Below are 27,769 nucleotides of genomic sequence, written 5' to 3' on the forward strand. Positions count from 1 at the left end.
TCTTTGTATTCCCAAGGGCTATCATCATATTTCTAAGTCAAACAATCAGTTATTGAATATGTACAGTATACCTAGCAAAATGTTAAATACTATAGGGGAAATCAAAGAAAAGTCAGACATAATTCTTAATCTCAAAAAATTGATTTCCAATAATAAAGGATATAATTCTTCAAAACAAAACTTAAAGAATTTACTGGCTATGTGATATGTTGCCTCAACATTTCAAAAGGTCTGCTTGGGGAGTGGTAGAATATTAGAATGACTAGCCAGCCAAGTCTCAGAATATTAGAAGTCTGAAATACTTCAGGAAATTATTTCTGAGTGCTAAATGGGGCCAAGAATTCAATTTAGGGGCTACAAACCAGCAACTCCAAACCTGAGGGGATCCGGGGATGCTTAGAATCAGGGATAATTAGATTGCAAAAGTATGCAGTCCCCTGGCCTGTTACTCATCGCTCAGTTAAACTGTGATCCAAGAAATTCAGGTGGCAATGGATCATGTTTGGAAAAGAGTCATTCTAGTTCCGTGGGAAAAGATATTCTTTGGGTTTAAATTCCACTTCTAATGCTAATTACCTACATGAACATGGGCAAGCCATTTAACCGTCTCTTCTTTTGATGCGGTTAGACTAGATAAATTCCGAGGTACCTATCAGCTAATTTACCAAGTCAAAAATCACCAAGCCAAATACTTTATGTGGTTCCATGAATCACTAAAACAAAGAACCCCAAACAAACCCCCAAATTGTGAGGATCTCAATTCTACTTTACCCTTAGGGAGTAATAATCTTTCTTTAAAATATGAGACAGTAAAATAAATAAATAAATAAAATATGACACTGTATGGTACAGTGGAAAGAATACTGGCTCAAGATCCGGAGGATCTGGGTTTTAATTCCTGCTCTGCCCTAACTACCTTGTGTGACTTTACCCTCTCTGGGCTTCTACTACCTCATCTGCAAAATGAGGAGGGCTGGACTAGATAACCTTATAGGTCCCTTTTGTTTCTAAAGCTATGATTCTATCTAGGTGCAATCATTATAATTATAAGGGGAGATACAGTTCCACTGTTTTCCATTAGCACATACTTTACTCTGTAGGACTTTAGATAAGTCAGAGAAGGAAAAAAAGCATTAAAAAAAAAACACAAAACCAAAACCCTGATCTTATCACAGGGTACACTCAAGATGAATTTATGATCTCACCTCTGCAGGTTTCTTTTGTTCCTTTGCTGGAGTTTTTGACTTGCTCCTATATTTTGAGCAAGAAGAAAAAGAAGTAGAAGGACCTGTGTGAAGCATAAAACATAATCTCAGTCATAAGCTACTATTAAAAATATCATCCAAAAGAATATAAACCTGCTATCTTACCCAGGAGATACTATAAGTTGTATGTCACTCAGAAGATCTTTCTAATGGAAGTTAATAGCATTAGCAGATGACCTCCTAGCCTGTATAAAATATTGCTATTTTTTGAGCCTGAAATACAGGGTATACTTTTTTTTTTGCAACCACACTGCATAATATTTAGGAACAGCACAATTCAAGTTACACCTACATAAACAGTACCCTGAAGAAGTGGGAAAAACTGAAACTGTTAAGCAGGGAACCTGGCAAGGAGAATTATACTCTTAGCAATTTATCAAAAGGTAAATCTCTGACAATTAGCTTTCAAAAAAAGAACCACTGTGTTTAGCAGTTTTGAAGCACTAGCATTTCCCACAGATAGATGAGAATGATTATTCCCTACATCCAAGGGGTAAAATGAATCTGGCTTTGGTCATTAAACATGTGAAGACTTGCCCAAGGTCCCACACCAAAATGGCTAGGCTGGAACTGGAATTTAGAGCCTAAAATTACCAGGCCTGGCTCTTCCTTTACAAACACTTCTATTAAACTTTACAAGGCTTTGCTTACTGTCCATAGTAAGCAAAGAAATTTCACAAGAAATGTGAAATAGCTATACAATTTGTATGACAAAAAAAAAATCTGTTTTTCCATTTAATTTATCTCTCTCTAATAGAATTAAAATTTAGGCTAAACCAAGAGTCAAAGACACTGAACTGTGAACCCCCTCCCCCCCTTTTTTTAATTATAGAGGGAGGTGAAACTGTTTACCCTCAAACCACAGGAGGAAACCCACAAGAGGGGGATAGATCATGAGATTGCTAGTACATACTACTTACTCTCATTGTCTGAACTGTCACTGCTGCTTAGATGCCTGTGGCGTTTCATCTTGAAGCATCCTGAAGAAAAAGAAAAAGAAAAAACAAAACAAAACAAGACTGATACCATCCATTCTAGCAAGCAATCAAAGTTCTCTTGTATAGCCTGCTGATTCACAGCAGGCAAATAGCATACAGAGGAGGATTTTTGTCAAGAGTGTTTTCAAACGACCTAGGAACTAAAGGTTCATACACACACACACACACACACACACACACACATACACACACACACACACACACACACACACACACACACACACTTTTTCAGTTATCACCAGAACAGTGCTCTATTGCCAAAGAGTGTTACAAAATCTTACTGTGTCAAATGTGTCACACATTCAGCAAGGGCTAAGATTAAAATGCTGGGAGTTGGGGGGAGGGGTAAAGGGAGGAGATTGGGAGGATTAGAGTATTCAACTTGCCAGATGATTTATGAAGGAACATAAGCTGTATTCTCATATATGACCATGTCTGGTTGTCTCTAACAGAGGAAGAGTTGCCATGGTGGCAAGTCACCAGGAAGAGGTTGCTGGAGTGGGTGGTAAAGAAGGAATAAAGTGGGGTGGAGGGGGGGAGAGACAGGAAGAGTACTATCCTGGGAGGAATCCAGGTTAAAAGAACTAAGAGGTGAGGTTGTCCTTAGATAGGGCAAGTGAGTCAGTCATTTCTTACCTTAAGAGAAAAGGGGTCAACCAACTCCCCTCAGCCACCTGCCCTCACTCTCCCCCACAAGTAAAAGGAAGAACAGTTAGCCTCATTTTAAATTATAATTAGACTAGCTATAAGGAATGTCAGAGAAAGCATTCTTAATCTGAGGAGTGAATAATGCTTTGGTCTAATAATTCTAAAGGTCAAAATGTCCTTTTGAAAGTAAGGCATGTGACAGATAAAGAGGAACAGGAGTATTTCCTGTGTATATTACGTTAATTATAAAAGCTAGTATAGGATATTGGTATAGTGGAAAAAATGAAATAAAAGTGAAAAAAAGAGCAAAAGCAAGGAGGAAGTAAAAAAATTAAAATCGAGTCAGTTGACACCATCCATTTCTCTGTGTAGAAAATAAGATTATGAGCCATGAGAAGCCAGAAGAAAGCAGAAGTCTAGGTCACTGGCCTCAAGACGTCTATAACCCAATGTGAGTCAGGAAATGCAATTTTCTATAAGCAAAGTGAATCAAACCAAAGTATGTGTTACAGACTTAATAATCCTAATATCTAATTAGATGAATAATTTCTAGAGTCATAAACTATAGTTCTGTTTTGCCTTTTTTTAAAATCAAGATTAACTTTATTTAAGCAAGATGAAATATTCTGATTAGATTTATCAATACTTTTGACTGCTTACTGGCTTGGGTTAGGTCTAGCTTGCACATGTAGACATGAAAATTACATTCCAAAAATGCAAAAAAAAATTTTATTTACAAAGAATAATCAAAGCACACGTAAAGTAAATGTAGGTTTGAATATTTTAGTTTAAAAAGAAATACAAACTAATTCCCAAATCCAATATATTGTGTCATATATAAAACTAATTATAGTAATGCTTCATTTAGATACTATTATATACTGAATGTTTAGATAACTTAATTTTACAAATAACAAACTTAAAAGGCAAGTGATACTCTGATTTTAAGTCATTTTTCTAAAATTTTTCTAAAACCTGCTTCTCTACCTTGTTAAAATAAATATATTGAATATAATTATCTTTTCTTGGTAACTGAGTACTATACTGAGGCAAAGAGGCTGCTTCCTTTGATACTGACTGGCCTTAGAATGTTGTCATCCCTTTTCTCAGTATCAACTTCTATAGCATTACCAGGAATCATCTACCTTTCTTTCAGTGTGTCTTAATTTACTGTCCTATAACTTGGGAAGAAATGAAATTGCCAGGGGGAAAACAACTTCTAACCAAACATTATTATTATATTATTAACCTTATTTTACACATAATTTTAAGGCAATACGTTCTGGTTGGAGGGAAACTTCTAGACTTGACAGCTGAGTAATGCAGAAGTGATAGACTCTGAGGAAATAGTAGCTATATCCCTGAGGCAAAGAGGATTCACAGTTGCTTATCTTTGTAAATGAGAGCCAGGACCTGTGATGCCCTTCATATCTTCTCAACACTGGAGTAATGGCATTAGTGAGAACTGTGGAGTGGACTGTGGTCAGCATGCCAATGTTGTGCTTGCAGTGACCAATTAGAGTTATTGTGAGTTAGAGAGTAAATAAGGATGGCACTTCATGGAAACAGAAGAAACATTAGCATGAATGAGTCGAGTGTTCCAGTAAAAATCCCTGAAAAATCTGAGGGAGGACATCCAGTAGCCTTAAAGAGGGTTTTGAGTTGCTCCTTCCAGTGAACTTTAGGAAGTTAGGAAGAGAGTTGAGAATTCAACAGTGCACAGAAAAAGCCATCCAGCTTGCGTCCAGCTGGTGAGAATGAATATGTACAGACACCTAATGCCAATCTCTCCATGCAGCAATTTTAGTATTTGGAGATCGTGATGCCAAAGCCCTGGCAAACGTGAGATATATGAGAGGAGCAGTTCTGAGTTCCCATTTCTCTTGGCACGGGAAAAGAGAGCACTTGGAGCAGGGGTTAGGGAGGACAAGGGACACATAATTGGATACAGAGTCAGGACAGAAAGAGAGAGAGACAGAGACAAGGAGAGGGAAAGATAGAAGGAGGAGAGCAAGACGGAGAGAGAGAGGGAGAGGGAGAGAATGAGTTCCTGAAAGAAAAGGGGGCTTGTGTTAGCTTTTTTATCTGCTGCTAAGAAGACGTGTCCTTCACTTCCAGGTTTATGGCCGTAATCCAGGGGATTGAAATTGCTAGAAACTGAACTTGAATTTCTTGAATATTTATTCCCTTGCCCTTCAAAATTGAAAGAAGAAATATAAGATTTTCTTCATATATTTTTCCCCTAGAGCAGGAGTTCTTATCCTGGGGCCCCCATGAAAAGTTAGATCTCAACCTAGAAAACCTACATTAACTATACCAGTACATTTTCATCTCAGGTAGTAGGGGTTGCAATATTTTGCCAGCTTTCTTAACCACTTCAATTTCTGTGTTTATTTTCTTTTTTTGGACAGTTCTGTGGACTGGATTTTCTGTGCCTCCTCTGATACTGCAGACAGGTGGAAGTTCAGAGCCACACCCTCAAGACAAAAATTTGGACCAATAATGAATGCATGGCACTGCCTTGCTCTTTCAGGGAGTATATAAGAATTTCCATTTCAGGGGCAGCTAGGTGGCACAGTGGATAGAGCACCTGAAGTGAGGAGGACCTGAGTTCAAATCCGACTTCAGACCAAACACTTGATACTTACTAGCTATGTGACCCTGGGCAAGTCCCTTAACCCCAATTGCCTTTAAAAAAAAAAAAAAAAAAAAAAAGACTTTCCATTTCAATCAAGTAAGTATTTTTGTGGGATTAAAAGTATGTACTCTTAAAATGATGCTTATGTCTGGAAAGGCCAACACTACGAACCAGTAGAAAACTGTGGCTAAGTGTGTCTATTAGGTTCCATTGTTAGGACTTAAATGGCTTCCTCAGAAGAACCAGATAAGCCACGCTAAAAGCAACATGCCTTTTTTAACCTATCATGTTTAAGATACGACTATGTGACTTAACTAGCTCTTGGAAGTGTAATGGATGAGATCCTAAAGGTACATCTTAATTCTAGCTCAAGGAAGTTGAAGAGAACCAGGCATATAATAGCTAGGAAGGGGAGCCATGTCCAGGACAGGGATGACCCACTGACCAGATTAATAGCTGCCAAACTGCTATTTTCTAATGATGAAGAATTTGTAAAATAAGCCCTCCCCAAAACACTCTAACATAAATTCTTGAAATAAGGAGGAACGCAACCTCTTTACACTCCATGAATACATTTTATGGGAGCAAGTATGGTAGCCCAGGGAACCTCTCTTTCTATAAGAAAGACAAAACCCAAGAAATAGGTTATCACTGCTCTAAAGATGCTACTTTAATTGCCTGATACCCTTTCTCTTTCTGGAAACCCCTTTGGAAGCCTCCATGTTAGAAAATTACACACCCTAGCAACTTCACTAATTGGCTGCTCCTTGCCTATGACATCAGAGGTATGAAACCAATCACAATTACCTAAATAACACCCCCTTTAGCCCTCTTTTAGAAACTCCTAGCCATTACTCATACCACTGAGCAGGTGCATTGAGAGGGAGGCATTCTTCCCCATTAAAGTGAGGAGAGGTTAGTTTAACCTGGATGGAAGTTTTGAAAGGTGTCTCCTCATTGTCCTTTCTCCTATCAAAGCCTGAATATAATCTCCAGAACTGTTCCTCTGCTAGCTGAGTCCCAAATATATTCTGTGTCCTCCAGTGGCTATGTCCTGATAGCATCCCTTTCTCCAGTACTGATTCAAATGCATTTTTTTTTTGTCCTAACTCCCTTCTCTTCCCTTATATCCAGAACAAGAAAAACTACATATCATAGTATCTATACAATATATATACATATACATATATATATATATAGCTTTTGTATTAAACATTGATGGTAAAAAAAAAACTTCCAAAATCTATAAGACGCAAATTTACAAAGATTAAGAGGTATTTCACAATAGATAAGGTTCCAAATTTACAAACAGCAATTACCAGAAAAAGAAATACCAATTCTCAGCAACTATTTGAAAAAGAGGTGGAAATCATTAATAATTAAAGAGATAAAAATTAAAACAACTCTGTGGTAGATGCCCTCAACTGGGCAAAGATAAGAAAATATGATAAAATGCTATGTAGGTGCTAATTTGCTCCTTATGAAGCTAGACGGTCTTTAAAATAAAAGATGATCTATATTCATTTGGAACTAATCTGGAAAAGTTTTACAGAAAAAGTGAAATGAACAGAATTTTGAAAAAAGGAAGGCTCAGGACATCGCTCTGCAGACAGGAGTGAAAAAGGGTATTCTAATAGATTAAAACCCTTCGTCAATTAGATGCACAAGGTAATTATGGAATCACAGTAGAATTCCCAAAAGAAGGACTGGTAAGTTTGTGGGGTACATGATTCTTACTGTGATAAATACTGGAGGAAGAGAGAGCCTGAAGACAGTAAGGTTACCCAGAAAACTGCTGTACAACTTCTGTAGTATTTAGAAAGATGTTTCAGCTGAGTTTATCAGCACTCATCTAAGTAGGTACATAGAGGTGTACTACGGTTTGACACCTCTACTGAAATGAGAAATACGCATTGTATTACTAGAAACTTAGTGAATTCATCCAAACCTTTAATCTTTGAGTTTCTTATATATATACATATGCCTGCTTTCTACTCCCACCAGCCCTATGTTATTTTCAGCAGCTATTTCCATAGTGCTTAACAACTTTGTAGTTAAACAATATTTTGCTGATAGCTGGAATGCAAATTACAAAAAAAAAAAAATCCAAAGATTTAAACTTTCATTTAAACTGCGTAATCTTTCAAAAAATCAATGTCTGTTACCCACCATTTACATTATTATAAATTTACATTTCCTCATAATTTACATATCTTACCATAGGTAACTTTCCTTTTCTTTGATGGTACTAAGTCCTTGAAATATACTCATTTTCAGTCTACACTAAATCTTCTAAAAACTTTGTATCTAATTGATTTAATACAGACTGAAGCATACTATTTTTTTCGCTTTTTTTCCTTTAATTTGAGTCTTCTTGTACAAAATGCTTAATACGGAAATGTTTTACATAACTGCAAACGTATAATCTATATCTGATTGCTTATCATCTAAGCGAGAGGGGAGAGGAAGAACAGAATTTAGAACTCAAAACTTTAAAAATATATTTTTTTAAACTTGGTATCTATCAAATTCTTTGTTATAGAATTGGCCTAATGATTAAACAAATTTTTGTATAAGCTAATGATGACTTAGCACCTTCCCTAGCTATATACAGCTTCCTTACACTAGTCCCAAAGACAAGGTTCCCTAAACCACATATTAATAAAAATTTAACAATTTTAGAGATAACTCTCAAGGTGAATTCCAAGCTAATTAAGGAAGGAGGTGGAACTATCTGCCTACTGAGAAGAATCTATATTTTTTTACATTGGATAAAGTCTACAATGATTACTTCATTTGGTCCTTTCAAAATATGCTTTATCATTTTCATTTTACTAAATCATGATAAGCAATAATCTAATTTATTTTCCTAAATCTAGAGTTTCATATTATTTAGGTTATTTCCCTCCAATCCCCAGAAATATATAAAAGAGGGAATTACACAGACAGAATTATGCTATATCTATCTGTTCTAGGAAGGTAATTAAATATGAAGCCCCAAAAGGTATATCTCAGATTTTTAAAAATAGCAATTGAAAGTAAAATATGAATCTTAGAACATTTCTTTGGTCTTTGGGAATATTCAAAAGGAAGTAGGGAGATGTTAAATCTGGAGAAGAAAAAGAAAATAAATTTACTACTTAGTTAACCAACCACAGCTAATTGTACATGGTAGAAAAGGGAATAAAGAGTAATCTGTTAAAAGCAGTATCGGAGATGTTTGATATATTTGGTCACCAAAAAGCCAGGTCTGAAGATAACTATACATAAAATGCAAGTGCTATATAAATATCAACTGCTATTATTATCATTATAGCAGTTGAAATTTATATAGTACTCGCAGTTGTAGTAGTAGTGTGAGAAGGAGGAGAAAGAAGAAGCCGCCAAATCTTGATGATTATAATATCTAAAATGAGATAACATATGTACAATGATTTGCAAACCTAAAAGAGCTACATAAATGCAAGCTATTACTTTTTTTTCCCTAAAGTGCAGTTCTGACTGTGTCAGACTCTCTACTTCATGCATCTCCCTGATAAACTATAATGGCTCTCTATTACTTCTAAAATAAAATATAAACTCCTACGTTTGTCATTTAAAGCTCTTTACTATCTGGTTCTTGCCTCAGTACTCTTGCCCCTTTCCTCTCCTTAATGCATTCTGCATTTTGATCACACTAGCCTACTTATTTTTTTCCCCACTTAATAGTATTTTATTTTTCCAATTACATGTAAAGATGTTTTTCAACATTCACATTTATAATAGCCTACTCATTATTATATAATATTAATCTACATTTTTTCCAACCTTTCTTAAGTCCACACAATCAATAAAACAACAAATCAAGCCCTGATTTGTGGTATTCGCTGATTTCCAAGGTGTAAATTCACACACTAAAAATTTAACAATAGACTCAGGGGAGGTCAAGCTAGTTCCAGCTCAACTCCTTGGTCTCTACTCAATGACTATTTTCTTACCATATGCTTAGAAGCTCTTGCTGTTTGGCTCATGTTCCCACCATTCTACTGAAACCGCTTTGTTAAAAGGCAACCAATGATATCTTAACTGAGAATTCCATCATCCTTGTTTTAGTCCTAATGCCCCTCACCCTTTCTTGATATTCTTTTCATAGTTAAAGAGATGCCTGGTTCTCCTACCATCTAAGCACTCACTGTCACTGTCTCTTCCTCTTCCTCTTCCTCCTCCTCCTCCCCTCAAGTGGGTATTCACCATGGCTCTATCATGGGCCCTCTTTGGTTTCATCCTCTATACTCTCTCCCTTGACAATCTCATTCTACGATATGGCTTCATTTCTCACCTAAATACAGATGGCTCTCAAATTTATATCTCTAGTACTAAGACACATGAACTGCATACAAAACATCTCCATCCAGATATGCCAACTCAAATTCAACATAACTAAAGCAGAGAGTATTAGCATTCCCCCAAATTTGCCCCTTCTTTCACATTAGTGCTACCAGAATGTCTAAGAAACTTTTTGTGGATCTAAGTAAGTACAAACTAGTAAATTCACAGAAGGTACAGGTCTATCTGGGGGCTCCCCAAATTCCTTATACTTAGTGCCGCCAGTGCTTCTGTTAGTCAGGGAGTGGCTATCGTGTGTGTTGGGGGCAGGGGGAGAGAGGAAGGTAAGATCTGGAAAGGTTCACAAATTGGACAGAAAGGTACAAGTTTCAATATACTCACCACTGAGTGCATCCTGTCAGTTCCTTAAACATTAAGTTCTCTCATTTTGGAAATGTTAATTCTATTCTTTGTACTGTGACAGCACCTTTAACTCAAGGATGTCAAAGTACTTGACTGGCAAAGTATTTATCATCAAAAGCATTCCAGCAAGAAGAGCAGGTTGCCAAATACTATTAACAGCCAATAATGAAATTTCAGATAGCAACAAGAGTAAGGTTCAGGGAGCTGAATCTCAGTCTACTGAAGAAGAAGAAGAAAAAAAACCTTCATACATTTGACCCAGAGAGGGATGAAAGGCAGCTACACAACTAAGAAGAAACCCTTTACATTCCAAAAAGCCATTGCAGGGGAGAGGAGTACGTCATGCTCCTTACTTCACCTTACTTCACCTCCCCACCATGAGTTTTAGATGCCAAGACTTCTTGTAAGAAAAGACATTCCTATTCATTTAGCCACCAACTTAAGTTCAGAGTTTATGCAACATGGACGAGAGAGTTTTTTCTCCAATAACCATGTTCTCTTATACTCTGCTTCCAAATAAAAAAAGACCACCAAACTATTCATGATTCTCTTTGGTAAGAGTAAGAGGTTGAGGGGGTGGGTAAGGACTTTTAGAACCCCTAGAAAGAAGTTAGTGTTCTTGAAATTGTACCTGTATCAACCTTCTCTTTGATTGCTTTTCTGACTCAGAAACAAAGATAGCTCTTAGAGTAAGAAAATTATTTTACTGGGATATGGGCTGGTAACAGATTATCCAGCACTATTACTCTAATAACCCTCTGGCAGAAAGAAACAGGATCTGTGTGGATTTAATGGGAAGCAATGGACAGCAGTAAACACCAACACAATGACTTTATGATGGCAAAATTTCAGTTAGTCTTTTGATTTCTTTTTCTCTTAAGACAGAAAGGAAAAGAGAGACAGACACAGACAGACAGACTGATACATGTACATGTATACACACACACACACGGATTACTAGGAGATATATGGGAAGAGGGAAGATAGAGTCTAAGGCTATTTGGAGATGGGGAATGAGAGGACCAAGATAAAACAATGAAACCTGCTGCCTAATTTCTCATCTTTGCACAAAAACACTTTATTTAAGAATAATGTCACACTTCAAGCATGATTGTTTATTGTAAAGTAACAGTACTGTGTTAATCTTAACAAAAGAAAAAGGAAGTATTACCTTGTGCCTAAGTGTTCAGAAAGGCATAAGAAATTTTAGACATCTGTACAAATTGATTCAGAATTTCTAGAGTTATAGCACTTAGGAAGTTACTTCATGAGTTTAGCTATACATATATTTGTATAGTTAAATTCATTTGTGTGTATATATACTATGGCAAGGAAAATTATTAGGAAATTTTTCCCCAAGAGGTGAGAAAAATTTCAGTTATCTGAGTAAGCAATGGCAAAGTAGATTGGACATATGTCCATAACTGAACAAATTCTTAAAATATCCTTAACTTGCCACTACTAATACTAAAAACTTATTTAAAACGTTAAACTTTCAGGCTCTTAGCAAACAATCAACTTAACCTCAATTCCCAAGAAAATAGTCCTTGTCTGAAACTTGTTTCTCAATGTGAGTCTAATTTGCAAAGACACCAAACTCTCACTTTGAAACTTTCTCACTTTTTTTTTTTAAGTTTCGGCTATAGAAAAAGTTTTCTTTTTAGTCAGGACCACTTGTTAAGAGATATTACCATAACAGAAAATTTTCACTAACCAAGAACATTTTCCGTGTGCCCAGAATAAACTCTTATGAGCAAAACTACAAAAGTTGGAGACTTCATTTAATTAAAGTGTCTGTAACTTAAACTGATAATTATGATCCCCAATAATTACTTTCATTAACACAAGTAATGAAGAGTAGCCAACTAAACAACTGCATAATTAAGACAGTTATTTTCTCTTTGCATGGGATTTGTTTATTAGTTGGGGTTTTTTTCAAATCCAAGGAATATAAAAACGTTTTTTAGGCTACCCATAAACCTTTGTTTATTTTATGTACATGCAGTTTCATGCATATTCACATATAACACATCTTTGTCAAATTCCAAAGAGGATCAAAAGCACTCATTTTCTGTCATTTTAAAAAGTTAATCCGCCATACCCATCAAAGTGTGGTTCTACTTACTAAGAAGGATGTTTCTTTAAAATAATTTTTTGATTCTTTATTATAATACACAGATAGAAGTCAAAATCAACAAAGAAGCTAAAGCATTTAAGGTTAGAGAGTAGCTTTCAGAAGGGAGGGATACTTAGCACAGAAGTTAAATGGAACATAGATATCTGAGTTCTATTACAATGAAATCACACGTGCTAGAAGCTTCACCATTTCTTCTTGGAGTAACTAAAAAGGGGGTCTACTCAGACAGAGAAATTCACCGTATAATTGAGGATAAGGAAACCACTTAGGTGTTCCATTCCAAAATCTTGGCCCCTGAGAAAAGTACACCCTCTAAAGCTTCTGAAGAAGGTAGATATGTATGTTGCGTCTACATTAATAGTCAGTGCTGCTAGTGATCCACATAAGAACAACATCTAATTTAAACTAAGTAGAGAACTGTGGTAGAGAATTCTCAATTTTTAGCTTGAAAATTTATATAGCATTTTGGAGCAAAACCAATTTGCACAAAAAGAGAGCAAGTGTTCTATCATGTAAGAGCATGTATATGCATCCCATAAAAGAGATCACAGAGCAAGTGTTCTTTCATATAGGAGTATGTAAATGCACTCTATAAAATGTGCTTATGCACAAGAATTCCACCCAAAAGTCTGCAGGCAAATATACTAACACAAAGATACTGTGATGTCATAAAAATAGCTGTGGACTTGGAGTCAGAGGATATCTGCTACTTACTACTTGTGTGACCTCAGACAAGCTTTTCTGAGTCTCAGTTTCCTCATGTATAAAATAAGGAGGTTGGATTAAAGGATTTTGAAGGTATATTCCAGGTCTGCTCTATTAGACAAATCTGATATATGTTTACCAAAATCAAATGAAAACAAACAAACTTCAATATTAGCCACATACAGCATCAGTAAGAAGCAACTGGCTTCTGTAATAAAGATAATGGCTAGCTGATAATCTTATTTGATGCACCCTAAAAATACCAGCAATGCTAAGAAAGCTTCAACAGAGACATGGCAAGCTGCATGACTACATTCATATTTATGAACCCAAATATACCTTCACCATTCTTCTCCTGATTCTATCTAGCAGTGGACAAACTCAACTATTTAAAGAGCGCCATTCACTGTAAGGCCAAAGGTATGGAATTGATTCCTGGGTAACTACCTTCTACTCCACAATCCTCTTGCCTGATATCTTGTCAATGTTTCGTAGTGTTCACAAGGGTAAATGATTGACCAAGTAGCTGAATTAACCAATCAGCAAAGGTACTGTGCTACTGGGAATACAAATAAAAAAGTCAGACAGTCCCTGCCCTCAGTGAGCATACACACCCCATTGGGTTATATAATGTGCTCACAGTTATAACACACATATAATACATAATATAGTATTCATATAAAATAAATGAAAAGTGAATGAGGGTGGGACATTAACAACTAGGGGAACAAGAAGTCAGAAAAAGCCTCTTCAATCAATCAATAAACACCTACTGTGCTAAGCACTGGAGATACAAAAGAGGAAAAAGACAATCCCTGTCCTCAAGGAGCTTACAGTCTAATGGAGGAGACACCATACAAACAAATATATACAAAGCAAGCTATATAGGAAAAATTGGACATAATTAACAAAGAGAAGGCATTAGAATAAGAGAGGTTGGGAAAGGCTTCCTGCAAAAGATAGGATTTTAGTTGGGAATTAAAAGAAGCCAGGGAAGTCTATAGATGGAGTTGAGGAGGAGAGAACATTCCAATAAGGGGGACAGTAGGAGAGAATGCCTGGAGCAGAGAAATGGAACGGCCAGGAGGCCAGTGTCACTGGTCTCTGAGTATGTGTCTGGGAGTAAGGTGTAAGAATACTGGAAAGGTAGGAGGGGGCTAGGTTATGAAGGGCTTTGAATGCCAAACAGGATTTTGCATTAATCCCCGAGGCAACAGGGAACCACAAGGAGTTTACTGGGTAGGGGAGTGACATGGTCAGACTTGCTCCTCGGGAAAATCACTTTGGTCACTGAATAGAGGAAGATCTGGAGTGGGGAGATACTTGAGGCAGACAGAAGCACCAGCAGGCTACTGCAAAACGGTCCAAACATGGGGTGATGACGACCTGCACTAGACTGGTGGCAGCATCAGAGGGGAGAAGAGGGTGTATACTAGAAATTTTACAGAGGTGAAAATCAACAGGCCTTGGCAACAACTTGGATATAGGGGGCAAGGGTGAAAGACAGGAATCCAAGTTGACTCTTATGTTGCAAGCCTGAGGGACTGAATGGATGGTGTTGCCCTCTCTGGAAACAGGGAAAGTAGAAGTAGTTTAGGAGAAAGGAGAATGTGTTCTGGTTTGAACATGTTTAGTTTAAGATGCCTAGTGGATATTCAGTTCAAGAAATCTAAAAGACAGTAGGAGATGTAAGATTACAGGTCAGTAGAGGGGCTGGAGCAAGAAAGGTAGATCTGAGAATCAGCAGCATAGTGATGATAATTAAATCAACGGGAGTTGATGAGTTCATCAAAAGAAGTAGTATAGAGGGAGAAGAGAAGAGAGAGAAGGACAGAACTCTGAGGGATGTGAACCTAGAAAGGAATTAGGAATTCCTAAGAGGCAGTGTTGGGGGAGGGGTGGAGCGAGGGCATTCCAGGAATGGGAGCCAGCCTGTGCAGAAGCAGAAGGAATGTGGAGCACGAGGAACAGCAATTCGGCCACTCTGGCTGGACTGGAGAGTATGTGAAGGGGAGTCATTAATAATAAGTCTGGAAAGTTAGATTGGAGCCAGGTTGTGAACAGCTTTAAATATGAAGCAGAGGATTTGTATCTGATCCCAGAGGCAACAGGGAGGCAAAAGAGCTTCTTGGAAAGGAGTATGACATAGTGCTTTAAGGACTATGACTTTGGCAGCTGCATGGATTGAAGAAGGGAGAGCCCAGGTGCAGAGAGACTAAGAAGGTATTGCAATAATCTAGCTAAGGGATAACAAGAATTAGGGTGGCAGATTTGTGAGTGGAGACAAGGAGATGGGAGTGAAAAACATGGGGGAGGGGTAAAATTGAAAAAAACATGGCAATTAATGTTAGATATGAGAAGGGTAAGGGAATGCGTAGTATCAAGGATCAATCTGAGATGGTTTAGGTGGAGCATAAAGCATGTGAAAAGGAATGGGTAATCAGTATAGAAAGATAGGCTGGATCCAGACAGTGAAGTCATTAACTGTCAAAGAGAGATACATAATTTATCTTAAAGGGAAAGAAGAGACAGTGAGGCTGCTCACTCTAGTAAGTGACATGTTCATAAGTGAATTTTAGGATTCGCAAAACAATTACTACTGAAAAAGCTGCATTAGTCATGAATCACTTACTTCAATTTTTCATTCAAAGGCAATAATCATTCAGAAATGTCGAGTTTTTATGCCAGGTTTTAGATCTTATCCTATACCTAGGGCAACTAGTTGGCACAATGGAAAGAGTGCTGGGCCTGGAATAAGGAAGACCTAAGTTCAAATCCAGTTTCAAACATTAGCTGTGTGACACTGGGCAAGTCACTAAACCTCTATTTGCCTTAGTTTCCTCAGCTGTAAGATAGGGATAATAATATCACCTACCTCACAAAGTTGTTGTGAGGCTCAGATGAGATAATATTTGTAAAGCGCTTAGCACAGTGCCTGACACAAAGTAGATGCTAGATAAATGTTTATTCCCCCTCCACCAACACATACACACATCAATCAGCCTTATGCTTTAGCTAATGAACATAGCATATTGCCTTAAAACTTTGAAGGCAAGAATCCTGTCTTATTTCTTTGATTTTCTAAACTGTACGTGATACCAAGGACAACAGAGATGTCTGATGGGTATAACAGTGGTGCAAAATATTACCAGTATCAAAAAATAACACCCAAGAAATACAAAATTGGAAGAAGTGGTACACATAGTTAAAATGAGATAGGCATTCTGAGAACTGAGGTACTTAATGAATGCTAAAGCCAGAGCAGTAGTTCTCAAATTTTTTGTTCTCAAGACCTGTTTACACTCTTAAAAATTATTACTATTTTTTTTAAAGGCAATTGGGATTAAGTGACTTGCCGAGGGTCACATAGCTAGGAAGTGTCAAGTGTTTGGTCTGAGGCTGGATTTGAACTCAGCCCTCCTAACTTCTGGGCCGGTGCTCTATCCACTACGCCACCTAGCTACCCCCACTCTTAAAAATTATTGAGGACCTCCCCCCAACCAAGTAGCTTTTGTTATATAGGTTGTATCTATTAATATTTACATTAAAAGTTAAAATGTCTTAATATTATTATTAAATAGTTTTGCCCTCATGGACCTCTGATAGAGTCTCAAGGCTCCCAGGGGTCCCTACACCATACTTTGAGAACCACGAACCAAGAGGAAAGCATTTAGCACATTAAATAATACTCTAAGGGGTACACTCCATCTAGGATCCTATTATTCTCTGCCTGGAATCTTGGCTTTGTACCAGACAAATTTAAATTTTGATTTGTAACTACTTATCTGGATCACTCAAATACGGGTACTTTGCTCGCCACCTCCATCCTGCACCTCTTCCAGGGAAGGTGGGGTCAGGACGGGGAAAGGTATCGTGCAGTTACAAGTGGCTCTGTGTGAATGAGCCAAAAGCAAGAGAAAGGTCAAAGGAAAAAGGTCAAACTACTGCTTAGTTTTGGGGAGTACGAGTTGGGGAAGAAGGGAACACCTTGAGGTTGGAGGTATAACCAAGATCCATAAATACTGATCAGTCAGTAATAAAAGAATGTAAGAGCCAACATGTGGAACACAAAGGTGTGTTTGAGAGCAGCTAGATCACCGAGACCAAGAAGCAAAGGATCCAAACAGGACTGAGCTCATCCAAAGATGTACTTGCAAATTTGATTCACTTAACACCATGACTGAACTTCCATTTTTAATCTTTGGCATTTGGAGCTAGCCCCTCCATTGATCTACACCCCTTTGGTCTCCTGACCATATTTCAGCTGTCAGCAGCTCCTACTCTCTACTAGACCTTTCCGTATTAGAAGTAGTAGAGTTTGTTGGCAGATTACAGGGCAATACTACATATAAAAGACGAAATTCTTGGGCATAAAAACAAAATTCTGCTTGTACAATGTAAAAAAGGTACACATTCAAGGGAGTAACTTCAAGGATCAACCACGAAAAGAGTTTTAGGTCTAAAAGGCTGAAAATGTACCATTTTTCTAACTGACCTCCATTTTATATCTAACCTTTCTCATAATTACACAATACTTGTAAAGTTCAAAATAATATCAATAAATTTTGAAAAAAATTTCAATTTTTTAAAAATGACTACTAATTCATTAAAGGAAAAGACTAGCTCTTAATTTCACTCTAAAAATCTAAATCATTCTCAGCATAGTACAAGGAATGGTAACTTTTTTTTTTTTGGTGAGGCAATTGGGGTTAAGCGACTTGCCCAAGGTCAGTAAGTGTCAAGCTTCTGAGGCCGGATTTAAACTCAGGTTTTCCTGACCCCAAGGCCAGAGCTCTTTCCACTGCAGCACCTAGCTGCCCCAGAATGCAACCTTTTAAAAGAGGTGTGTCAAGGTGTATCTGATTTCTTTCCATTTGACAAAATTTGGGAAGTCTAAGGCAGTTAAGAGAGGCTGTGCAAAGTTAAAGATCCACAATTTTCCAGAATGTGAAGGGAAGCCCAAATTAGCCCGGGCTATTTTGAGGTTGGTGGTAATGTGGAGAGCAGGGAGGGTTGAGGTAGCAACTGACTTATTTGCCAAAGAAAACTGACCATCTACTCACATTAATTCAGAGGTGTCAAGCGCTAAACAGTGCTACGTGATTTAGACATTAGTGAACTCTAGTTGTAAGTATGTACTGGTGAAAAAATTACATAAGAATACATTTAAGATTTTTACATGTAATTTAAGATTTTAAGACTAAAATTACATGCTAGTCCTAATTCCTACAATTTGCTCTGCAAGAGTCTCTAACACTTGGGGATCTGTCTAGTAGGCCCCCACCAACAGAGTAATCACTAAGAAGTAAATTGCCACTCCCTGCACCCTCACAAAGACAGATTATGCTTGCCAAGGTGAAAGAGTAACGTCAGTAATGCCTGGTAAAAAGACCTAACTGTGGCTGAGCAACTCTTTTACAGATACTTCCCTCTCTCTACCTCGGAAGTGGCAAGAGCCCAAGATGTAGGCCCTGAATGAAAGGGACAGAGAGCCTCTTCAGCCAAACAGGAGCTGTGAATGCAGGCTTTAATCCATTGTGCCAAAGTAATCTGTAAGGGATCTGGCACCTTTCCTGGGTACCTCCCACAGGATGAATAATTGGTCTGTTGATCAAATAGCCTCAGTTCCAGCCAAATAAAAAGCTCATAAAGCTGCTCCAACATCCTACGAGTTACCAGAGTGGCTCTTTGTCAGAGAGAGGGCTGAAACCAAAGGATGGAGAAAAATGAGTGAGAAGGAGAATGAGAAACTTTGGGAGGAAAAGGATAAGAGAGGAAGGAATATCAACAAAATCATTTAACAGCTAGGAAGTACCAAAGGGAATAAGAGGACTAAATTGGATAGAGTAGAGAGAATATTGGCACAGGAGCCAGGAAGACCCTCCTCAACACTCTCCCTCACCCACCAAACAATCAAATATGGCTGGGTTTATTAAGATTAATTTTGATTAAGAATTGTTAAGAACTAACTTTGACTAATTTTCTTAACATTACTTCATGGTTTGTTATCTTCTGTAGGATTATTTGTTAATCGTACCATTTTTATATAAAAAGGAGCGCCATATTTAAGGTTGGCAATGAATGCCAAGAGGTAGGACCCATACAATACAGTAAACTCTGTTTAGGTTGAGTTAAAAAAGATGAAATAGGTTCTGGAGAATAATGGTTACTAAAAACCAGTTGCAGGTACTCTGAAGCTATTTGTAAAATCATCTTATATTTAGATATCTTTCTATACACCCTTGGGAAAAGTGAGTAATAACTTAGCCAAAGCAAGCATAATTTTCAAATGACAAATGAGAATAGTATTCTGATAAGGATACATCTGAAGTTTGGGCTAGACTCATAACAAGAGTGTATGGAAATAATTTTGTACAACAACATTAGAATTGTTGCTATGTTAGGAGCCACTGCATAAATATCTCTAAACTTGAGGGGGAGGAGCTAGGAACAGGAACTCTTCTTCCCTTGCCCCAATTCACTGAATTAGCTTAAGCAAGTAAGTCACTTTACTTCTCCAGGATTCAGTTTCCTCTCTGGACATCTAAGATCCTTTCTAGCTCTAAAATTTTATGATTTTGTGGATCATAAAAGAGGAGTCAAAACTTGTGATTTATAATCTACTTGATTAAACAAAAATTGAATCATAGGAACTGGGTGGGAAAGGTATGTCAGACACAATTGCCACATTCTGGGGAGTTCCCTTTTTAATTTAAGTGTGAATTAGATGAGGAAGCAGACATAGTGGTGGGTCTCACTCCGGAAGCTTCTGCCACTTGGAAAGATAAAGTTAAGCACAGCAGTTTACTTGATGGAAAAGCTTTGACTACCTAACAAGGCTGGACAGCAAGCTCTGATGCTTAGTAGCTGGAAGTGCCAAAATCCCCCAGGCCACAACAGATGCTCCTGGGAGGTTTCTGACCTCAAGAAAATGAACTCAATATGTCTGCATTTCAAGTTCGAGAAACTATCAGAGAGAATAGTTGTAGAAATAACAGGCTCCTAATTGAGCCTCAGAGGCTTCTTTCCCCATATAAATTCTTACTATGAATTGGTATCTCCTTTCCTATAACCTTCTTATCAAATATAAATTAATTAGTGTTTATTTTGTTGTTTTTTGAGGAACTCTTTTTCCAAAAGAGGCTATGACTATGATATAATTATCCTTTCTACATTTGTAACTGTCAAAAGACCCCAAACTATTGGGTCTGTGCTACCTAAAAATCCAATACTATTATTCAGTGGCAACTATCCTAAATTTCAGTCAAAGATCCTTTAAAGGGAAGTGAGAGGGACTGCCATTCAATTCATATTTTTGTGACATAAAATGTCACAGAGACAGAGTGGCTGGCTCAGCAAATACCTTTCCATTGCAAGGGAAGTTCTTGTGTCCTGGACTTCTAAAATCTGGCTCCCAAAGTTTTCATCTGTAGAATGGTTTCCACCAAATGATGCTCCCTCTCAGTCCATAGAAATCTTAAGCATTGTATACTGAAGCTTTTCAGTTAGCTACTTGAATAGGAAGTAAGATTCCTGGTTCGAGCTGTCAAGAATGTCAGCTTAATCCCAAGAACACACACTACTCAACTGATTAGTTATCCTTGATGTGACCTATTTACTAGAAAATTAATCCCTGGATGAATGAAAAACTAAGAGGATAAAAAAATATAGAGAAGAATCAGACCACATTTCTGCCAAGCTCCTTTCTGTCTACCCCCTCCAACCTAAAGGTACCCAGATTTTAAAAACAGAAGAAGGTGATACATTAGTATTTGCCATACTGATTGTCATACTAATCCCAAACTGGTCCATTCTGTATATACATCTAGTCTGACATGCCCAGACAACCTTGCCTTTACCCGTTCCTTTGGTTCTACTATCCACAATTATCTCTCCATTCTGATTCACTCAATTCCAGTATTCTGCTTGATGCCTTTGGCGGGGATAGAAGCAGAGCTCCTGGTTCTGAAAATAAAATGAACTTGGAAAGAACCAGTGAAAACAGGACAAAAATGACTCACAGTGGCAAAACTCTACCACTCTTTTTGTGTTTCTCTTGACTTCTTTGAGGATACAATGTTAGCACCACTTCTGTTCCAAGATCCCCACTACCAGATGCCTCCTCTTCTCTCTTATTTAAAGAAGACTGAAGCTAGTAGTTACAGCTAGGTATGCCCGATATCCAAGGCAGATTCCTATCTCAAATAAGAAGCTATGGCAAGTCTGAATGACAGCCAAGCAACACTATCCGTTGGAAAATTCCCCTCATGGTGAAGGAACAAACCGGGCCAGCTCACACACTACGTTTTCTTGAAATGTCCTGCTGGACCTAACCTGTTTCTTCTTAAAGCACAGATCTTGCCTGTGGTAACCCCATCTGCTCCTCATTTGGCCCTCTACTGATAGGTCCATAAGATAATCCAAAAGATGACTAGAAACAAAATACTTCCACATTTTTCAGTTTGTCTGGTTTCTCTGTATGTTACAATAGGTCAAATGATGAACACATACAAAAGCTGAGGATGTTAGCTCCCCATCCCTGTGGCCTTCTAACTTTGCCAGCTGGGGATGTTCAGTCCCAATCCACTGGTCCAACCCTACAACCTAGACTTTAGTTTCCATCTTTTCCCTGAGAAATGGGAAAATAAGAAGTTCTAGGCCAGTAGTTCACCTTCTGAGTAAAACCAGTCTAGAATCTGTATCCTTCTTCTTAGTAAACCTGCAAATGAGACCCACATCCTCACATTCAAGTTTCAGGAACTAGCCCCTGTATTTCCTCTATGTCTGAGTTGTTTCTCTATTCAATAATTTAGGTCCTCCAGGACTGAGCTATCCTCCTTTCCCTACCCCGCCCTGAGTCCCTTTGGGGGAATTAGAATCCTGCTCTTTGAATGCCAGTCCCTATAACTGGGTCCAGCCAGCTTTCAGGGTTTCTAGCGACTTTCCTGATGACTGCCTGCTTGCCTGGTCCTCTTTTGTGTTGTTTTTTTTTAAACTTCTTCCTAGGCTTTCCCAGATCACCTGCTCTGTCTCTGCAGGTCTCCAGATCCCAGCCATTCTCAGTCTGGTTTGTTCTTTGGTTGACTGAGTCCCAAATAGGACAGGTGAAAGAGATACGAAGTGAACGCTCCATTAGTATTTATCATCATCTAAAAAGGCAGAGGACGCTGGGCTCTTTGTTTAGATGAGAGAAATAGAAAAATCCAAGTGGGCAGAAGGTTGTCTTGCAGAAATCATTTCCCTCATTTGAGAGTCCCTTTTCTACACACCGTAGCGTGTAGTTGCCATCCTTCCCACCTCTGCCCTCTAAGACCAATTATTGCCTGTACAATTCATTTGACAATCTTCTCAAATTTATTTTAGCACTTCACTGGGAACTTCTTTTTGTATCCACCACATTCTCTTTTGTATCAAGTTTATTTGTGCAATTCTCACCTCATCCTAACTCACAATAAACTCCTATATCTACTTTTTTATCCTTGGACTTAGCATGCCTTGAACACAGTAGGCACTTAGTGAACTTTGCTGAATAAATTACTCCTTTTCAACACTGTGGATGAGACACATTGACAGTGGAAAGTGTCCTTGGTTGGAGTTAGGAGACTTAGATTCCTGTATGAACTTGGACAAATCATTTAAATTCTCTGGACCATAGTTTAATCTTTTATAAAATGAGGTAGTTGAACTTGATATTTCTAGAGTGTGGTTGGTTCAATCTTTTCCAGATATCTTGAATAGTTATTTAATTTTTATGGTATTTCGTTTTGTCTTCCCAGTTACATTAAAAGCTCCCTGAAGGCAGAAGCCATGTCTTAACATTGTTCTGTATTTCTCTCCCAATCACCCAAATCAGTATCCTGCACATAGTAGGCACAAAATAAATATTAATAAATATTAACCTCTTTTGTGGGTTACGTACCCCTCTTTGGCAGTCTGGTGAAGCCTAAAGACCTCTTCTCAGAATAATGTCTTTAAATGTATATATTTTAAAGCAAAATACATAGGATTATAAAAGGAAGCCAATTGTATTAATATAGTTATCAAAATATTTCTTAGAAAAACAAAACAAAACAAAACAAAACAAAACAAAACAAAAAAACAAGTTCACATACCCCAGGTTAAGAACCTCTGAAGTAAGGAATTCCAATTGCATTCCAACCCTGTAACAATTTACACTTCAGTTAGAAATAATGACATTAACTAAGAAAATTCTCCCAAGTTCTTTTCTGTGAAACAGATGGGTAAAGGGTGAGAGCCAACTGCATACCTGGAAACTCTTCCAGAGAGGAAGGGAACAGGAGGCAGCTTTAATTGCTTTAACCAAATGAAAAATATTTGCAAAGTCTATAAAATAGCAGAGCTACCAGATCTCCTTGACAGAAGGAAAATTAAGAAAATTACTTTATGTGGAACATCAAAGCATTGAAGTGTTACACTCCCACATGCTAGACCATTAGCACCAGATCGGGCAAAGAATTACCCTCAGGAAAGGAAAATGGGCACCTGTGGAAGGAATTTGGGTCTCTCCAAGGGGTCATGGCAAGTGCCTGCCATCTGGGGTTACAGTAGGAGTTACTGGGGACTCCAAGTATTCCTATGTTGCCAAAATTTATATAAAAAGGTACCACATCCATGGACAGCAATCATTCTTGATTGCTCAGCTCCACAGGCTTCCAAAATTAACAGCATCAAAACAGCCCTGTAACTTACATCTTAGATTTCTAATTCAGTAAGTCAATCTCATAGAGACTATTAGAGCTGGAAAGGGATCTTAAAAATCACCTACTCCATCTTCCCCTCCTTCATTTAACAAATAAAGAAAATGAAGCCCAGAGACATGAGTGGTTTGTCCAAGGTCACAGAGTAGAGATAATAGAAATGAGGTGGCCTGGCTCCAAAAGAGAATGACTATCTGAAATGTTTTACTTTTCTGAATTCTTAGGTTCAAGACTCATAGATTTAGCACTAGAAGGGACTTGAGAGGCCATTTAATTCAAGCCCCTCATACAAATGAGGGCAGCTGGGCTCCAGAGAAGTGAAATGACTTCCTCCAGGGTCACACAGTGGCTTTGGCAGTAGCAGAGGTAGGATTGGAACCTGGATCCTCTGACTTTAATTTCCAAATGATAAAAAAGAATAGCAATAACTACATTTACATAGTACTTACAGCATATAAAGTCAGTTTCACAAAATCTAACATGATTTTATACAAATAAGTGTTCATGTGTCTTATTTCCTTCCTATCTAGATTTGAAAATCTGAAACCTGTTGCCTAATTTACTGGTATCATCTAAAATGCCTAAAAACATTGAACCCTTAGTAGATATTTCATAAATACTTGAATTGACTTGTGCATTCCCCTTTCCATGTAATTTGGGAGGAAGAAAATATCCAGGGTCAAGATGACCCACCTTCTACAGTAAGTCATTCCCAATCCTCTGAATTCTAATGCTTTTCCTCTCCTAATTATTTCTGATTTATTCTGTATATAACTTGTCTGTACATATCTGATTGCTTGCAGTCTATTCCATTAGATTGTGAGCTCCTTGAGGGCAGGGATTGTCTTTTGCCTCTTTTTGTATCCCCAGCACTTACCACAGTGCTCAGAACATGGTAGATGTTTATTAACTGACTGCATAACCTAGTGAGGCACCTACATTTACTGAGATGAATTAGTAAATAAGTTAATGTCCTGGTTTCCATCTATAAAAGAACTGATACCACAATTTAAAGTTTACTTATTACTCTCTTGTGCCTGGAGCATCAAGTTTCCAAGGAAATTAAAGCTTCAGGATAATCCTAAGGAAAGCATTGAAGAGCACCACATTGTGAAGCAACAAGTTTTTGTTGATCTAGAAATTCTTCTAGGCTGCCTCTATCAATGGTTTTTTAAAAGGAAAACAAAGAGCCAGATTTCTCCATCCCAATCAATGTAGTATGATTTTATGCAGCATATGTTATACAGAGGAACAAATATTACATAAGTAGAAAAAGAAGCAAGTCATGGGAGTTCTATGTTTAGATAAGATAGAGTTTGCAGAAATGCACTAATTCCCCCTAAGGTCTCAGTGTATTATGTTTCCTAAGTTACTCAACTTCAAGTTCTAGTAATGTGACAAGAAAATGAATAACCTCTGTAAAGATTCCAGAGGCGCAATTCATCTCAGATTAGCAAGAGAGATGAAGAACCAAAGTAGAAGCTGAAAGCCTGACCCATTCTAAGGTCATCACAAGGAGTTTTTCAGAACTAAGGCTGAACCAGAAATAAGATTTACATGGTGCTAGGGTCCCAGCTGAGTCAGTCTCCGATACATCATGCTGGAACTGCAGTTACTTCAAACTGAAATCCCCCCAGATAGACAGACATAAAGAAAGACAGACATGAACACACATGCATTCAAATCCCAATATGAATCCAAAACCTAACTGCCTCATAAGTAAATAGTGGAAAGAAAAACAATCACCTCAAAGTTCTCGCTGTGATTTCCTTAATAAGAATCCTACCTTCTGATAAACAGTACCAGCATCTAAATAGAACATCAGAATCACAGTTGTAGAACTGGGAGGGACATCAGAGAGCTAATCTCCTCATTTTACCAAGAATGAGGAAACTGAGCCCCAAAGAGATTAAGTGACTTTTCCAAGATCACACAGATAGCATGGAACAGAGGCAAGAGTTGAACCCAAATTTTCTGAGTCCAGAACCATTGGAAATGACATCAACTTATGAAAGAGAAAAGTCACTTGAAGCTTACTGAGTTTACTCAGCATAGCCACAACCATTCACCTAGGGAAGGAGGGAGGATATATGCTCCCTTGATCCTATCAAAAAAAAAGAAGCCTGCAAAAAACACGAAGTCTGAGGAATTAAGAAGAATATTCCTTATAAAACATGACAATAGTCTTTGGTTTACGTACAAATGGCCACTATGAAAAGGAATTCCCCTTCACTCTCTGATTTTCTGCCTAGAATTGTCCACTACCTCAGGCTCTTTTCACATTGCCTGTCTTGATTTCTGTTTCCAGGCTCCACTCCTGACTCTCATCCTCTCTTCACCATGTGTCCTCAGCCTGGAAGTCTGCCCCATCCCTGGACTTCTCATTGTGGAAGTACCCTCTGCCCTTAAGGCCCCCATTTCTACGATTGGCTGGTTCCTTCCAGAGTTACCATTTTAAGGACTGTGCCCAGACCAGTCATATCTTCATTCCACTCCAGGCTCCACTCCTGACTCTCTAGACTTTTATCTTAGCACTCCTTTTCCTTTTACATGTTGCTTTTCCCCATTTAACTGTAAGCATCTTAAGGGCAGGGATTGTCTTTCTACTTCTACTTGCATTCCCCCTGTTTAGCACAGCACCCAGCAAAGTAAGTGCTTAGAAAATGCTTGTTGCCTTGGCTATCTCACGGAATTGTGACAAAAGTGTCTTAAAATAAAGCAACATAGAAATAATAACAGCTGATGTGTATACAGCACTTTGCAAAGCATTTTACACATCATCTTATTTGGTCTTCATTTCAACATCATGAGGCAGGTGCTATGCAGGATGTCCCAAAAGTCTTAGTGCAGATTTAATATCTCAAAGCTTAAAGTTTTAACCTCTGGCAGCTTAAAACTTCACTAAGACTTCAGACACTCTGTATTAGCCTTAAATCACAGATGAGAGATACAGAAGGGTGAGGTGAATTGCTCAAGATCATGTAGGTAGTAATGACCTGCAACAATACCGCACGTCTAATCTTCCTGACTTCAAATCTTTCACCCTATCCACATAAGCACAATGCCTGTGAGTTATTATTTTCCTGATTATGATTATCTCAGGGCTGGTCCAGAGGAGAGTTAACATCATCTGGACTGGCATTGGAAAAGGGAAGAAGGAAAAAAATGGGTAAATAGTCAACTACCAATCCTCCTTCACCCTCCTATGCACCTTCTCTAGTCAGTTGCCATTAGCTGCCCTAAACCTAATCTTATCCCTTTATCAAATTAGGTGAAGACCTAATTTCTCTCTTTGCTACTAGCTACAATAAACCTATCTACTAGAAGGAGGAGACCTGGTAGTAATATTAATAACATGAGTAATAATTATAGCATTTATAAAGTGCTTTAAGGTTTGAAAAGTTCTTTACAAATATTATCTAATTTCAACCTCGCAACAGTCTTCTGAGGTTACTTCCTTATTTTACAGATGCTGAAACTGCAACTGATAAGAGGTTAAGTGACTTGTCCAGGGTCACAAAGCTAATAAGTGTCTAAGGTCAGATTTTAACCGAGATCTTCAGGACACCAGTCTAGCACTCTATTCACTGAGCTGCCCAGCTACCATGATGTTGTGCACACATTTTGGTTATGCTTATAACGTATATGTTCTCTCCCTGAACAGAATGCAAGCCCTTTGAGAACAGGGACTCATTCACTTCTGTCTTTGTATCTCCAGAGCTAGTGGTGAAGCACTTAATAAATACTTGCTGCGTGATTAATTTGAAAATCTCCAAAGTATTGGTCTTGGCTTCAGGAACTAGAACACAGGAGACAAGCTGTATTCTCTTCCGCAATAAGACCAGACAAATAGAAGCATCCTAACTGGGAGCAGTAAGTTGAACTTACGGAAAGGCAAGTTAGAAGACCAACTCCTGGAGCTTCCCAGGAAC

The 27,769-nt window shown here is 38.0% G+C and overlaps 1 protein-coding gene across 5 annotated transcripts in view; it reads right to left on the reverse strand.

Annotated features, from left to right (window-relative positions):
• Positions 1–27,769, reverse strand: part of JADE3 (jade family PHD finger 3) — a 187,936-nt gene that overhangs the window by 76,722 nt on the left and 83,445 nt on the right. For 4 of the 5 annotated variants that reach the window (XM_027859476.1, XM_027859472.1, XM_027859474.1 and 1 more), the window contains 2 exons: positions 2,186–2,245; positions 1,206–1,288 (listed from right to left, as the gene is read on the reverse strand). In XM_027859476.1, the coding sequence (XP_027715277.1) occupies positions 1,206–1,288; positions 2,186–2,234 (132 nt within the window). In that variant the 5' untranslated portion in view covers positions 2,235–2,245. Of the gene's footprint in view, positions 1–1,205; positions 1,289–2,185; positions 2,246–23,231; positions 23,280–27,769 lie in introns of all 5 variants that reach the window. The other variant, XM_027859475.1, reaches the window with a different exon arrangement.

This window comes from Vombatus ursinus, unplaced genomic scaffold, assembly GCF_900497805.2.
Source record: "Vombatus ursinus unplaced genomic scaffold, bare-nosed wombat genome assembly UNPS02014168.1, whole genome shotgun sequence".
Lineage (NCBI taxonomy): Eukaryota > Metazoa > Chordata > Mammalia > Diprotodontia > Vombatidae > Vombatus > Vombatus ursinus.